Source organism: Hetaerina americana, unplaced genomic scaffold (assembly GCF_022747635.1).
Source record: "Hetaerina americana unplaced genomic scaffold, ioHetAmer1.1.p SCAF_7, whole genome shotgun sequence".
Lineage (NCBI taxonomy): Eukaryota > Metazoa > Arthropoda > Insecta > Odonata > Calopterygidae > Hetaerina > Hetaerina americana.
Genome location: NW_027287316.1, coordinates 75,930,122 through 75,943,495, shown reverse-complemented (window position 1 = coordinate 75,943,495; position 13,374 = coordinate 75,930,122). Strand labels below are relative to the sequence as shown.

General features: G+C 39.7%; 1 protein-coding gene across 1 annotated transcript in view; it reads left to right on the top strand.

The window, feature by feature from the left end:
- Positions 1-13,374, top strand: part of LOC139696878 (uncharacterized) — a 58,012-nt gene that overhangs the window by 17,312 nt on the left and 27,326 nt on the right. Inside the window, exon 2 of the mRNA XM_071595758.1 lies at positions 7,369-7,628. Coding sequence (XP_071451859.1) covers positions 7,369-7,628 — 260 coding nt within the window. The remainder of the gene's footprint in view (positions 1-7,368; positions 7,629-13,374) is intronic.

Genomic DNA, 13,374 nt, shown 5'->3' with positions numbered 1-13,374 from the left:
TCACATTGCGTGGCAACGTAATGTTGAAGACTGTGATAAAAGGGGAGAATGAGAAAAGGGAAAAAAGAATAGGTATGAGGTGTGTCCAAAAAGTAATGGGAATTTTTTAATAGTGCATAGTGCACCATGAGCTCTTGCCACAAGGTCAAACGATCAATAAAGGAATACTACCTGTACTTACAAGTCCAACACTGTTTGCGTGAAGCAATTCGAAAAAAGACTGTATTTGTGGAGAAACAATTCATGGCTTTAGCACCACCACGATAATTCACCTCTGCTCACACTGCTCACTGCTTATTGGCGTAAACAGCGCTGTAGTAATCTACATCTACATAATACCCCGCAAGCCGCCGCAAGGGCGTGTGGCGGGGGTGTTAGGTCACCACCCGTAAAAAGGAACAAAACCACATGCAAAATAAACACATACATGCAAAACTACACCCACAGTGGCGCACATTCTCATGCAAATATTCCTTCATCCCACACGCATGCAAATACATACACCATCATCCAACAAACAATTGCACCCCAGGGTGCAGCATGAAATCCATCCCACAACGCGCAAGGCAGAACATGAAAAATAAGACGGCGATCGATTAAATGATGTCCCAGTCTCCATATTCTCCAGACATGGCCACTTGTGACTTTAAGCTGTTCCCAAAAATAAAGACAACCTAAAAGGGCCGTCGTTTTACACGCATACGTAGATGAGATTAAAATCGGATCGCTGAGAGAGCTAAAAGCTATACCAAAGATGGAATTCCAGAAGTGTTTCGAGGATTGGAAAAATCACTGGCCTAAGTCGTATAATATCTAATGGGGATTACTTCGAATGGGATAAGATTGATAAAGACGAATAAAATTCTTTCCATATAACTCCAATTCCCGTTATTTATTGAACATACCTCGTACAATGGATTGAATGAATGGAAGCGGAAGATATGTGGAGCTGAGGAGTGGTTTCGTTTGAATTAGTTTTATTTATTTATTTTATATTAGTCCGAAAACAGCACTTCGACCATTATATCGGACTTCGAGCATTGATATAACAATTTGACAATTACATACACCCAAGCCCTAGGTAGAGGAAAAACCACTTAGGTTTATTGTAAAGTGAGGTTATTAGTGCACTTGTTAAGTGTCAGTATAAGTAAGACGAGGCTTAGAAATGTGGCACTGTCTAAGGGTACTGAATCAATTAGAATCATCTATCTCCTTGGCGCTCTCAAACCTTCGGTACTCCCTCCCAATTGAACTAAAAAAATGCCTCTTCTCTGACAAAACTTTAAGAACGGACCGTAAACTTTCTTGCTCTTTAATGAGTAAACTTTTACGTGGGATTAGATATTTGCTTGCGTGATGTAATTTGTTTTCTTTATGTATGAAGATAATATTATTCAGAAATATTTAACATATGTAAAACAGTAAATAACCCAGATACTTAGGTATTGATTTTCTCGCTTGCCCGAACGCTGTTATTTCTTTAATGCATTTTTTTAGCCTCTTGTCACTTTGGTTATTTTGGCAATGGTAAATGGAGATTTCAAAGAAACTGCAAGAGATGCCGCAACAGTAACTTTTAACGGAGGTCAAAGCGAATGATTTTTACACTCTGAAATTGTTGCGTTAATGGGAATGTTTATCTCGGAGAAAAATGATGTTTGCGTTTATTCATACATATATCACATGGTTACCATTGCGTTCAACTCCCCTCGATTCTCCAGGAGCCACTTTCCCTCTTGCTCGCGAATTTCTCCCATTGACTTTCTCTTTCACGCCAGCTCCAATATAACACTCATCTGTTTGCCTGACTCTCCAGCCAACGTAATTTTTTCCATCCTTTTCCCAAACCCGAATTCACAAATCGTCAACCCCCTTTCTCGTCTTCATGCTTCCAAACCTAAGATGTTGCGAAATAGTGTGGCTAGGCAAGGTTTGTTTTAGCAGGCTCCCCTTACGGTCATGAGCTCATGGTGGTATGCGGGGCGTGAAGTAGTCAGAGAGGTGTGTTGATCGATAGAAAGCTTCCTGGAGAGAGGCATCCAGTTGGTGACCGTCCATAACTCGTATTATCTATTGATATTTTCTACGATTTCTTCTATTCTCCTGTTTTTGAGAATCGAAAGCTATTTCGTTTCGACCGTTTCCTAATCCTATTACGTTTTATAATTGACACAAGCATAGTCTGGGGGCGTGGCAGTTTGTTTGGCAGAGCGCTGTGCTATTGCCCGAAGGGCCCAGGTTCGATTCTCGGTGATGTCTCTGGGAATCCTCACCAAAGTTGAGTGATTTTTTTCGGATACCAGATCTTTTGTGGGAAAAACGCAGGCGACACAGGAAAAGGAACTGGCACCCCTTATTATCCGTATGTGTAAATGTCACTCGCCTTACAGGGCTCAATACTAGGTCATCTCTACCTTCTCCTATTAAACCAAACTTCGGTTTGATTACATTGGTCATAGTAATCCATCGTTCGATAAGTCCCGGGACTAACTAAGAAAACAACATTTGTGTCGCAAAATTCATTTTTATTCATCAGCATAATCCCCTTCAAGAGCAGCTATACCATCATTCAAATACTTTTCTAACTTTTCGATATCATGCTTGTAAAACGATTTGTATATTTGTCCTCTCAAAATAAGTAGCTTCAGTTGATCAGCGATGACTTCCTCATTCTTTTGCCTAATCTTTTTCCCTGGAGCATTTTTTGAAATCACAGCAAACATCCAGTAGTAGTCGCTTGGGGCTAGATCTGGAGAGTATGGTGGGTGGGGGGGAAGCAGATTGTGCCCCACCCCTTTCAATTTGGGCATTTTTTTCATTGACTTGTGGCACTGTGGTACATTGTCTTGATGAAAGGTGATTTTCTTCTTCTTCATGTGCGGTCGTTTTTTGCGATTTCGTCCTTAAAAAGCATCAATAACTCAATCTAATAGTCGCTATTGATAGATTTTCCTTTTACAAGGTAGTCGATGTAAATTATGCCTTGCACATCCCAGAATAATATCCCGTTCATTAAGTCCCGGGACGTATTGAATGATGGGTGAAGTCAATGCAATCGGGAAATGTGGAGTGCGCTTGGCAAAATATGCGATATTTGCAAAACAGTGCTAATTCATGCGGTACGAAATTTATTGTGGAGTAAAAAAATACTGGAACAGTATTTGCTGGAATTAAATGACATTTTTCAAATTACAAAGTAAAACATGATATTGATTTTACCTTTTAACCCCTCACCCTGAGGGGGTTGGGAGACGGGGGTATTCTCTCTACGGGACATTCCCTCTCCGGAAACATCGCATGCCTTGAAAAAAACAATGAAAATACCTCTCCGTCGATGCGAACGAAATGTAATTGGTATCGGAATGTTCGCATTTCGGAGGCTCTTGAGTCCCGATGGAGTAGCTGCTTTGAGATTCATTCCTTCCCCACCCTTTTCGGGGATGTGACAATGTTGACCTCTCGACAAGAATTCAGAGGGTGGGAAAACCGAATAATCGGAAAGAAGTGAGAACATTTGATTAATGGGGAAGAAATGCAGGAGACTAGATGTGGGGGGGGGACACTTTTGTCGCATTCATTCCATTTATTTTCAATGTACCCATTACAGTAAACTTTCTGCAGTTCCGTAATACTGTTTCAAATCCGTCCTACGTGATTGCGCGAGGAAAGTTTGAAACGATAAAACGCAATGAAAAAATCACAGCAACAAATGAAATGTCTAAATAAAAAAACGACACAGCTGGAATTTCCGTGCATTTAAGATAAACACTGCAAGTGTAAGCATTTAAAACTAGGTAATAATTAGGCATAGTGGCTGCAGAATAAACTGAGGGAGGCGATGATATGGTAAAGACGGAGATGGAAGTGAGAATGGCCGGAAAGAGAGGTAGAAGGAGGAAAAGAATATGCTTTTTGGACGGAAATAAAGGAGGCAGAAAGCATGCAGAGGTAGAGAACTAGTTATTGTTATATGTAGCATCGGATTTTAAGGATATCTTGTGTCATTTAATTTAGGGCTTAGGAGCGCAGTAAGTAGTGTCCATGGGTCCATCAATAACCTACTCTAAGCCGACAGAATTTTGCTAATAAAACATAAAATATCATATTTCATAAGTAGTTACAACTAAATCAGTGATGCTTGTTGGATAATATATTACGTTTTTGCCTGTAACCAACTTTCGAAACATCATATACTCCCGTAAAATTTACTTAATGTAAATTGGAATACCTTATTCATTTTCATCCAAGATACATGTAGAATACCCATGAAAAGGTAGGTTTCGTAAGTTTCCCAACAATTATTGTCTTTCTTCATTACTTCTTAACGATGCCTGCCTTCATGGTGTTTAAAAAGTCTCCAATCTACGCTCATCCTCTTGCCTCAAAGATCAGGTCTCACGCCCATCTAGTCCCAGATTTAAGTATTTAATAATCTTTTATTGACATGTTTTGATCAGTGTACATTCATCATCTCTTCTTCTCGCAAATCTCTCTTTCGCTAAAGCAGTTTTATCTCCTAATGTCCAAATTACAATGGCCTTTTTCCTATTAAATACTCCCTAAATACATAAACTTCTCCACCTGGGAACTTCTAGTTTATTTCCTCCTACTTTGGTATTTAACTTAGCTTCCCTACTTCCCGGAATTTCATTACTTTTATTTTACTTAAGGTAATCCTCATCAAATCCCTTTCATTTTGTTTCTGTGCACCTGTCAGTAATAACTGCCATCCCTTGGCTGACTCACTATTGTGTGATCATCTGCAAACCTCGCTGCCAATTTTTACTCCCAAGCACCGCAAAATAGACAAATGAAATAACAACATATGTATTTATTCAAAAAGGGAATGCCCGAGACAAAACTTTCAGTATTTATGAATTACCAAAAATCTGACATTTTTGCGAGCTTAAATGAGATATATTTGCACGATGGTCCGGAAAGATCGATTGCACCTCCAACTTGAATTGGCTCATCGAGAAGAGACAAAGGGAAAGAAACCTGATTCTCCCTACGACTCGATCGCGAGGAATTTCACGTCCGGTTAGTTCGTGGAAATTTATTTGCATTCCTTCCTCGAGGAAATATGCGAACCGGAAAGGTCCGCTTGGCTCTCCATCCCCAAACAGCAGCAACCCCCTCAAGCACAAGCGAGACTATCTTTTTTATTTGTGACTAGATCACAGGTGCAAAAATATTTCCTTGACCGGGACTTGAAACTTGGATCTTTCGACTTGCCAGGCCGATACTCTATGATATATATATATATATATATATATATATATATATATATATATATGTATATATTTATATATATAATTATTTATTTTATATGGCGAGTGAAATTTAATTGCGATTTCCGCGTGTTTTCCCTTCCCAATCAACAATGCGGGAAGAAAATGTAATTATATCTACATTCTCGCTGTCAGTTAATGATTACAATAATTACTCTGTTGAAAAATGGCGGATATAATGGAGATTTGAATTTTTAATTTGATTTTCGACCATAAAATTCCCCCTTAGGCGAAGCCTCGTTCCAAAATTGCCTTGAAACCACCCATGTGTCGTATTTATTCCAAGCTTTCCCGACGTGGAAAATCATTCATGGAAATTATTTATATTCTTTTTGACCACTTAAATTGAATCGTGTGAATCGGAACAGTTAAACCTACACATATGATTTTGAAAAGTGACTTGAGTTTCAGATGGCGAACAATTTCTCTTTGCTTTGCCCCTGTTTGACTTAATTAAGGAACCCTGTGAGGAATATGGGGAAAACCCATCCTGCGGTAAAGCAATACTAATCAATGAATCCAAGCGTGCACGAAGTATGAGATTGTGCCAGAAGAGAGTGATGCGAAACGTTTAGAGAAAGTCGCGTTAAATAAAGCGGACACCTCATTTGTTCCATGCTCTTGGTTGTGAGCAAATGGGGTTAATTGAGACGGAGTCAAACTCGTGGAAAGATTATGTCTTCGTCTATGTCAATGTCGGTGTCTCGGTGAAGGAAAGGAGTCGATGTCTTGATGAAAGTTTGTCACGGGTATTGTTTTCTGAGGAGTTAAACTTTCAGTTCAGAGCTTCCCATCGCTCTAATTGAAGGAGTAATTGGATAATTCCGAAGACCTGGAGGATTAATTCGGTGAGATAACAAAAGGGATGTAACCGTTGAGGCCAAAGGCATCCACTCTTTTCATTGCATCTCAACCTTAAATGTCTCTCACATTAATGATTTTAACCACACAATAAAAGATTTTACTATGTTAAACCAAAAGAAGGACGTGGACCTTGGGTTAAGTTGTTAATTAAAGATTGGTAAAATCTTTAATATGGATCGTGGGGTTGTATGAGGATGAACTTTGAGAAATAAGTGATGGAAAATGAGCAAGACGTAAGGAGCTGTGAAGGAACGAAGAGATTGGCGTAGGACAGGATATAGGTCGGGAAGCTTCTACGAACGAATCATCGGACTGATAATCAATGTTAATTAAGGTCGTATGACTCCGAAATATGGGCGCTGAGGCAAAGAGAAATTGGATTATAACAGGAGCTTTTGAGACGTAAGGTTGAGAAAATAATGGAGAAATTAAGTTGAACAGAAAGTGACACAAAGTAAAGACTATTAGGCGTGGTATGAAATTAGAAAAGACTGTTTGCAGAAATGCAGAGAAAGTTTGATCATAGAAATGGTTGCTAGGCGTTTTTAGCGGGATTCGGATTGTTAGGGACATCTTCACAGATGTGTAAACGAGGCGTAGGGAGGAAAAGATCGGGTTTTTCGGACGGAGGCTGGATTTGTGTGGAACTAAGCAAAGGGGGTTATTATAACGTTGAGCGTTAGGGTTTGGAAGTTTCTTGTCAGATGGAGATGTGGCATTGCTTAGCCCATGGGTCCTATCAATGACCAACATAAACCGGTGGACTAGTTCTAATTATAATTTATTAAATTGATTAGCGAATGCCTACTTTATATACGAGGGCGATTCCAAAGTAAGGTCTATTTTTTCATGAAAAATCAAATTTATTCTCAACTCTATACATATTTTTTTTACATAATTTTGTATATTTTTTATACTATTTTATTTAAATCCTAAGATTGGTTTATTGCAGCCCTCCATTATTTTTATTCATTATATTCCCCTGATAACTTCTCTGTTTTCCGTCCTTAATTTGTCCTATGTGCCTGCCTTGGTCTTCCCCCGTGATCTTCCCTTCAGTTTTAATGAAGGAAGGTTATAAAATTAGTTTTTGTTCCCGCCTCCTTTAAAAGAGATTTTCCAGTTCCTCCTCTAATCAGGCGTGCCACCGCATCTGGAGCCCGCCCTGACTGACTGCCTCTTTATCTTGTCGCTCTCTCGCCCCCGACAGAGCTGTGGCAGCAGGAGATCGGCTCCAACATGGACTTCGGGTCAGCGGTGTCGGAGGCGGCGGCTTCAGGGTTCCGCCGGGTGCACCTCACGTGCGACTCCAAGGCCATCCAGGTGGACGTGGAGACGGAGGAGGACTTCTCTGGGGTCATCTACACGCGCGGGAGCTTCCACAAGAGGAAGCCACCGTGCTTCATGGACCCGCTCGGGGGGAAGTCATTCTCACTTCGATTCCCCCTCGACCAGTGCAGGACGTCACGCGTAAGATCACGGGCGAAGTCAGTCGGTAGACGATTGGCGGGTGGGATGGAGAGGGCCACGGACCGCGTGCCACGATTTGGTGCCACACGCGAGCCGGCGGGAATGAATAGAAACAGACGATAAGCTAATTTACGGGTTCTCGTGGAAATGATAAATGAGCACTTATGCTAAGCATGGCAATATATGCACGTATTCTGCATTCAAGGGTTGTAATCATTACTTAGCACAGTGCAGATTCAGTGCGATAGATATGGGATGAGGATTAATAATAATAAAATGAAGTTGATGAGAGTCTCAAGAAATAAAAAGGCCAAAGACAAGCGTTAAAATTACTGGGGGACATAAACTGGAACAGTTAGAAGAGTTCACCTACGTATTTGGTAAGTGTTTTGGATGACTTTGGGCAGAGTGGTGGGGACATTAAAAATATAATATCGTTAGGCAAAGAAGCGTTAATGATAAGGTGGGAATTGATGGCAAGAACCTTAAGTGAAGACGTAAAGAGAAGACTTGTGAAAACTTTAACACGGAGCGTATTGTTCTCTGTCTCGGAGACTTGGTCATTGAGGCAAGAGGATTTAGTTCGATTGGGGTCAGTCAAGATGTGGGTGTGGCGAATATAAAAAAAAATAAATTGGATGTTATGGGAAACGAAAGTTCAATTCATAACCACGGTAAGGGAAGATTGAAGACTGGGAGAAATTCAAAGACGCCTGGACAAGTTGAAGCAAGAGACACGTAGAGGCAGTGGAAAATTGAGGTAGAGGGAGGGAAATAATATGCATTTTGGTTTAAATTAAAAGGAGATAGAAAGTATGCAGAACTAAAGAACTAGTTATTGTTATGTAGAATCGTATTTTATAATAACAAAAACCGGCATCTTTAAAGTAAATAATAATATTTTGGAGTGGCGGTAGTTTAGTTCTGGGCAGGGTAATTTTAAGGCCCAATATTGAGCATCGGGGATGAATATAGCCTGCTGAAGACCTCACCTTCGTATAAGAGACACGAGAGTGTTTTGCGAGCAATTATTTACAAAAAGGGCGTGTTATACGTATGTCGTCAAGTACGGTGCATACAGATCATGAATTATACGGGGGTAATTGAAAAGGTTCTACAAATCACCACCAGATGTCAGCGCTAGCGCAACAAGTGTCTTGCGTACTAATAGGTAATCCTTTATGAATAAACACGTGACGCGTCATTGCTCTGGGAAGAGATCTTTGGTGAGGACGCTGTTATGTTGTTGTTCCCGCGTAGTGATTTGTGAAGATGGAAAAAATTGAGATTCGAGCAGTGATTAAACACTTCGTAAAGACAGGTATGAAAACATAGGAATTCATATCGACTTCCAAAACACTCTAGTGGACTCGTTCATCATACACACATGCATCAAAATCGTACACTACCGCCACTACATGGCTTGCAGCAATTAAAATAGAAAAATAGTTCTAGGTAGTAGGTAAATTTTTAACTTTCAATGAAAGAAATTAAATTAGCCATTTTTCCATGAAAATACTGGCACGGCTTTAATTATTTTTTAAATTTATTTATTTTAGTACCCTGCAAGCCACCGCTAGAGTGTCTGGCAGGGGGTGAATGCAAACCAGACAAATTTTGACCCGAATAAGACCTTACCGCGGTCGGACAATATTATTCTGATCCCTTATCGTTCGTGGAATGAATGGCATCTTAAATCTATCTGTTCTGCACTTAATTCACTAAACTACGGAATATTCGAATTTAAAAACATAATTTAGACTTACGTTTTTGCTTATAAGCATGGTGTATGTGACTGGGAAGGAATTAGGGGAGGAGCTAGCTATAAGAACTATTTCAAATGATCGCTAACTCGCATATGAGCCTGCTACAGGGGATTGAAACGCGTCTTGCCTCTTCCTATAAAATCAATCTTGGAATCTTACCCAATTCATTTTCACTGTGATTATGGAACATCTCCTTGGAATCACGGCTGAATTTTTCAATTTAATTCACCATTAATAATTTACATCCTTAACTATTATTCGAATCTCATAGACCGTGCTTTAAAAATAACGATAAGCAATATTCACGTGCCTAGTTTCTTTTTAAACGCAGTCAAGCTTATGGAAAAAGATTATAAGGTCCAACCATTTTTAAATCTATTTTCTCCGCGCAACTCATCGGTCGAAATTTCAGTGATCAGTCGAAATTTACACCTATTCCAGCTTTGCTTCCGTGATGTAGGAAGAAGTTGTACACCTGAAAACGCTACAATATCCGACTTCCTCAGACAAATATTCTGCTAGAGTGCTTTTGCCGTAGATTAGAAACTTGAATGGAATATTTCATTCGTTAAACTTGTGTGCATTATTTCTCAATCCATTAGTAACCGTGGCAACTCGTTAGATATTTTGGAGCAATGATTAATGAAACTGAGGTATGACTTAACATATCATTATTTCCATCTGGTTGACTGTGATCAAGAAATGAGCCCAGACATTCGTATATTAATTTCCATGAGTCTTTAATGAATTTTATATAAAGAAGTCGATGATAAGATTAAAAGATTTTTAGTACGAAGACTTAGGATGGCTTCATTATTCTATCGAAATCATTATGGCTATTAAAACTTACATGTTCAGATAGACAATGTCAGGTGGCAAAAGTCACAAATATTACAATGAAACATGCCTTGGAAAATTAACATGACATCTCAAATCCGATCAATATCACAAAAGATAGCGAACAAAATAAGTAACTCCATCCAATCAACATCAGTTTTTTAATTGCATTGATTTTATAATGAAACTGAGGTATGACCTAACATATCATTATTATTGCCATCAAGTTGACTGGAATAAAAAAAGAGCTCAGAGATTCGTATATTACGAGTAATATCCGTGAGTATTTTTTTAATATTATACAAAGGAAGTCGATGACAAATTAAAAGATTAATAATACTAAGACTTAGTATGTTTCCAGCTATCTATCAAAAGCAATGATACTGCCCTCTTTATGTCACATCATGAATGAGTGATAGCCGAGTGAAAGTTAAAAAGAGTTTTTCTTTCCTTATCTATAAAAATGAATTAGGCGAAATAGCCTGATTTTCCACGCAGCACTAAAAGTGACCATTATGAATTAATTTATAAATCAATTAATGTTTCATAAAATCTACGGAAACTGCCATTATTTAACGTAAATGCTTGATAAACATGCTGATAAAATGATTCGAGTACCTGGTTTTCCACGTTTTGTTGGGCTAAGCGATGCACTACACTGTAGAATATTCGCATTCGAGGCTATAACCATGCGTGTGGTTTACGAAGCTTTGCCTTTTCCTTCCTTCCGTCCTGAATATTCACATATGATTATGGTGTATTGAAAATCATCGTGCTGCCGACCGATGAAATTGTCACCGGTCACTCTTACAATGCACATACATACATACACACCCAAGAAGAACAGATAGGAGACAAAATGCTCTAATATACAATGAAACTTTAAGATTGCCCACCGCACCTTTACCATCACACAATGGCTAGCCTCACACACCATACATACAACGCTCCAGACACAGACTAGATTTTTTTTTGACGAGCAAGCTCTAATGCCGTGACCTCCGATTGCTTTCAGCTTTCTTCTTCACATGGATTGATTATATTTAAAAGACACAGTAATCAAAAAGAGGGGTGTTTAATGCGTGAGGATGTAAAGGTGTCCCCAGGCTTAGAATAAAGCCCTTTTGCGGTTGGTATGTGAATTCCACGGATTTTTAGAGTAAATTATATCGGCCAGTTCCAGCATTCGGTTAACCAGGGAGATATTATCTCCAGAAAATCACACATTTGGCGAAATTGGGCTAGCAGGTTTTCAAAGTTGTCGGGAATCGAACCCGGACCCTAAGGTCAGTAGGCCGAGGACCCTACATGACCACATGGCTACCACGTCCATGATAAGTTTTAGCATCCGATTTCGTTTGGAAAAAATTCTTAATGCGAGTGGAATATTTCTGGAAATAAGAAAAATCCAATTGTGTGACACGGATCGTATCGAGTCGACCAGATTGGTTGGACTGGTGTCTCCTTCGTCGGTCAAACCCCGAAGGTCACCCGTTTCGGTGATGACGCAACGGGTTGCTTTTAAGCCTCAATTAACGGTGGGGAATGACCTTTTCCAACGGATGGTTTCCGTCCGTTTCCTCTACAAATGGCGTCTCCAGTCGATGTGTTCAGTGGCGCGGTGGCTAATGCACTCTCTTGCCACCCTGGGGGCCCGGGTTCAAATCCCGGTGGTGTTGAATATTTTTCAGAGGTATCTCGATCCCTACTTGAGGTGCTTTGTGGAGGGCACTTGGAGTGAATACGACGTCCGTCGGATGGGACGTTAAGCTGCGGACCCCTTGGCGCCTTTCGAAAAGAGTGGGCTAATGCCGACACCGGGTTTCTCTCCACCCTTCCTTTCCTATTCATCCCTAATGGCGCAAATGACCTTAGCTGTCGGTAGCCTCCCATAAATACTACTACAACTACTACTAGGGCTTATGAATGCCATAGTGAATGGTACCTTCATCTAACGCATCATCTTTCCGTGTTGATGGCTATTTTTTGTAATATTACATTGTCCCTTTAATTTTATAATAAGGGTTTTATATTGTGAAATAATTTGACCTGTAACTTTGAAATAGTAAACTGAATCTGCAAAACGGTCACCCGGACGTCTGCTGATATTCGTACCAGATAGAACGTGCGCGGACGGAAAAATTCGAAATATCTCACCGGGAATGGAAATCATGGCATTCCTTTAAGTCATGGCGATGTATTTAAAAGCTCGAAATCATCGCCAGGGAAGCTGGTAGCAACCGCTCCTTTGGCGCCCTGTAGTGGTGCACCCCACGCGAGGGGGTGAATGCACTACCAGCCATTCCTCAGTGCGCACAGGCGTCGTCTTCTGTTTTTCTTTTGCGCGTTTTGTTTTCACCTCTTCCGAGGCGACCTGCTGCTGGAATACCCTTTGAGTTTTATTTTTATCTCGGAGCGAACGACCTTGTTTACACCCAGAGCGGCCTTGCCACTCCACTTTTTCTATCCGATTTCGAGGCGAAAAGGAAAGAGGAGTGAAAAAAACACGAAACGAAAGGCGTGGACCGAATTACGCGGAAGGCAGTAGTCCTGCAAGTTAATGCGGGAGGCATTCCAATCGAATGCCCAGCAGGGATCAGGACCGGTGTAACGTGTGTGTTTGTATATATATATATATATATATATATATATATATATATATATATATATATATATATATATATATATGTATGTATATATATATTTATTTATTTATTTATATATATACACATATGTATATGTATATATAATACCATATGTATATACATATATATATATTTATATATTCAGTGTGCGTGTATATATATATATATATATATATATATATATATATGCATACATAAATTCATATATAATTATATAATACGTATATGACTAATTGCAAACGGTTCTCTGCGCCCGGACGTTGCTCGAGAAACGGGAAATGACTTGATTGGAGCATATTCGCGATCCACCACCCGAAGCGTGACGTCATCGGGCTGGTGCCGTGAGAAAATCATTAATCTTTTTTGTTTTTGGTACGTGTGTTTTCCATTGGCGTGATGGGCTGCCATTTAAAATAGTCTTAGGTTAACGCAGACAAAAAATCGCAAGCGCCATATTTTACTGGAATAAATGGAATACATGTGGAATTGAATGCATCG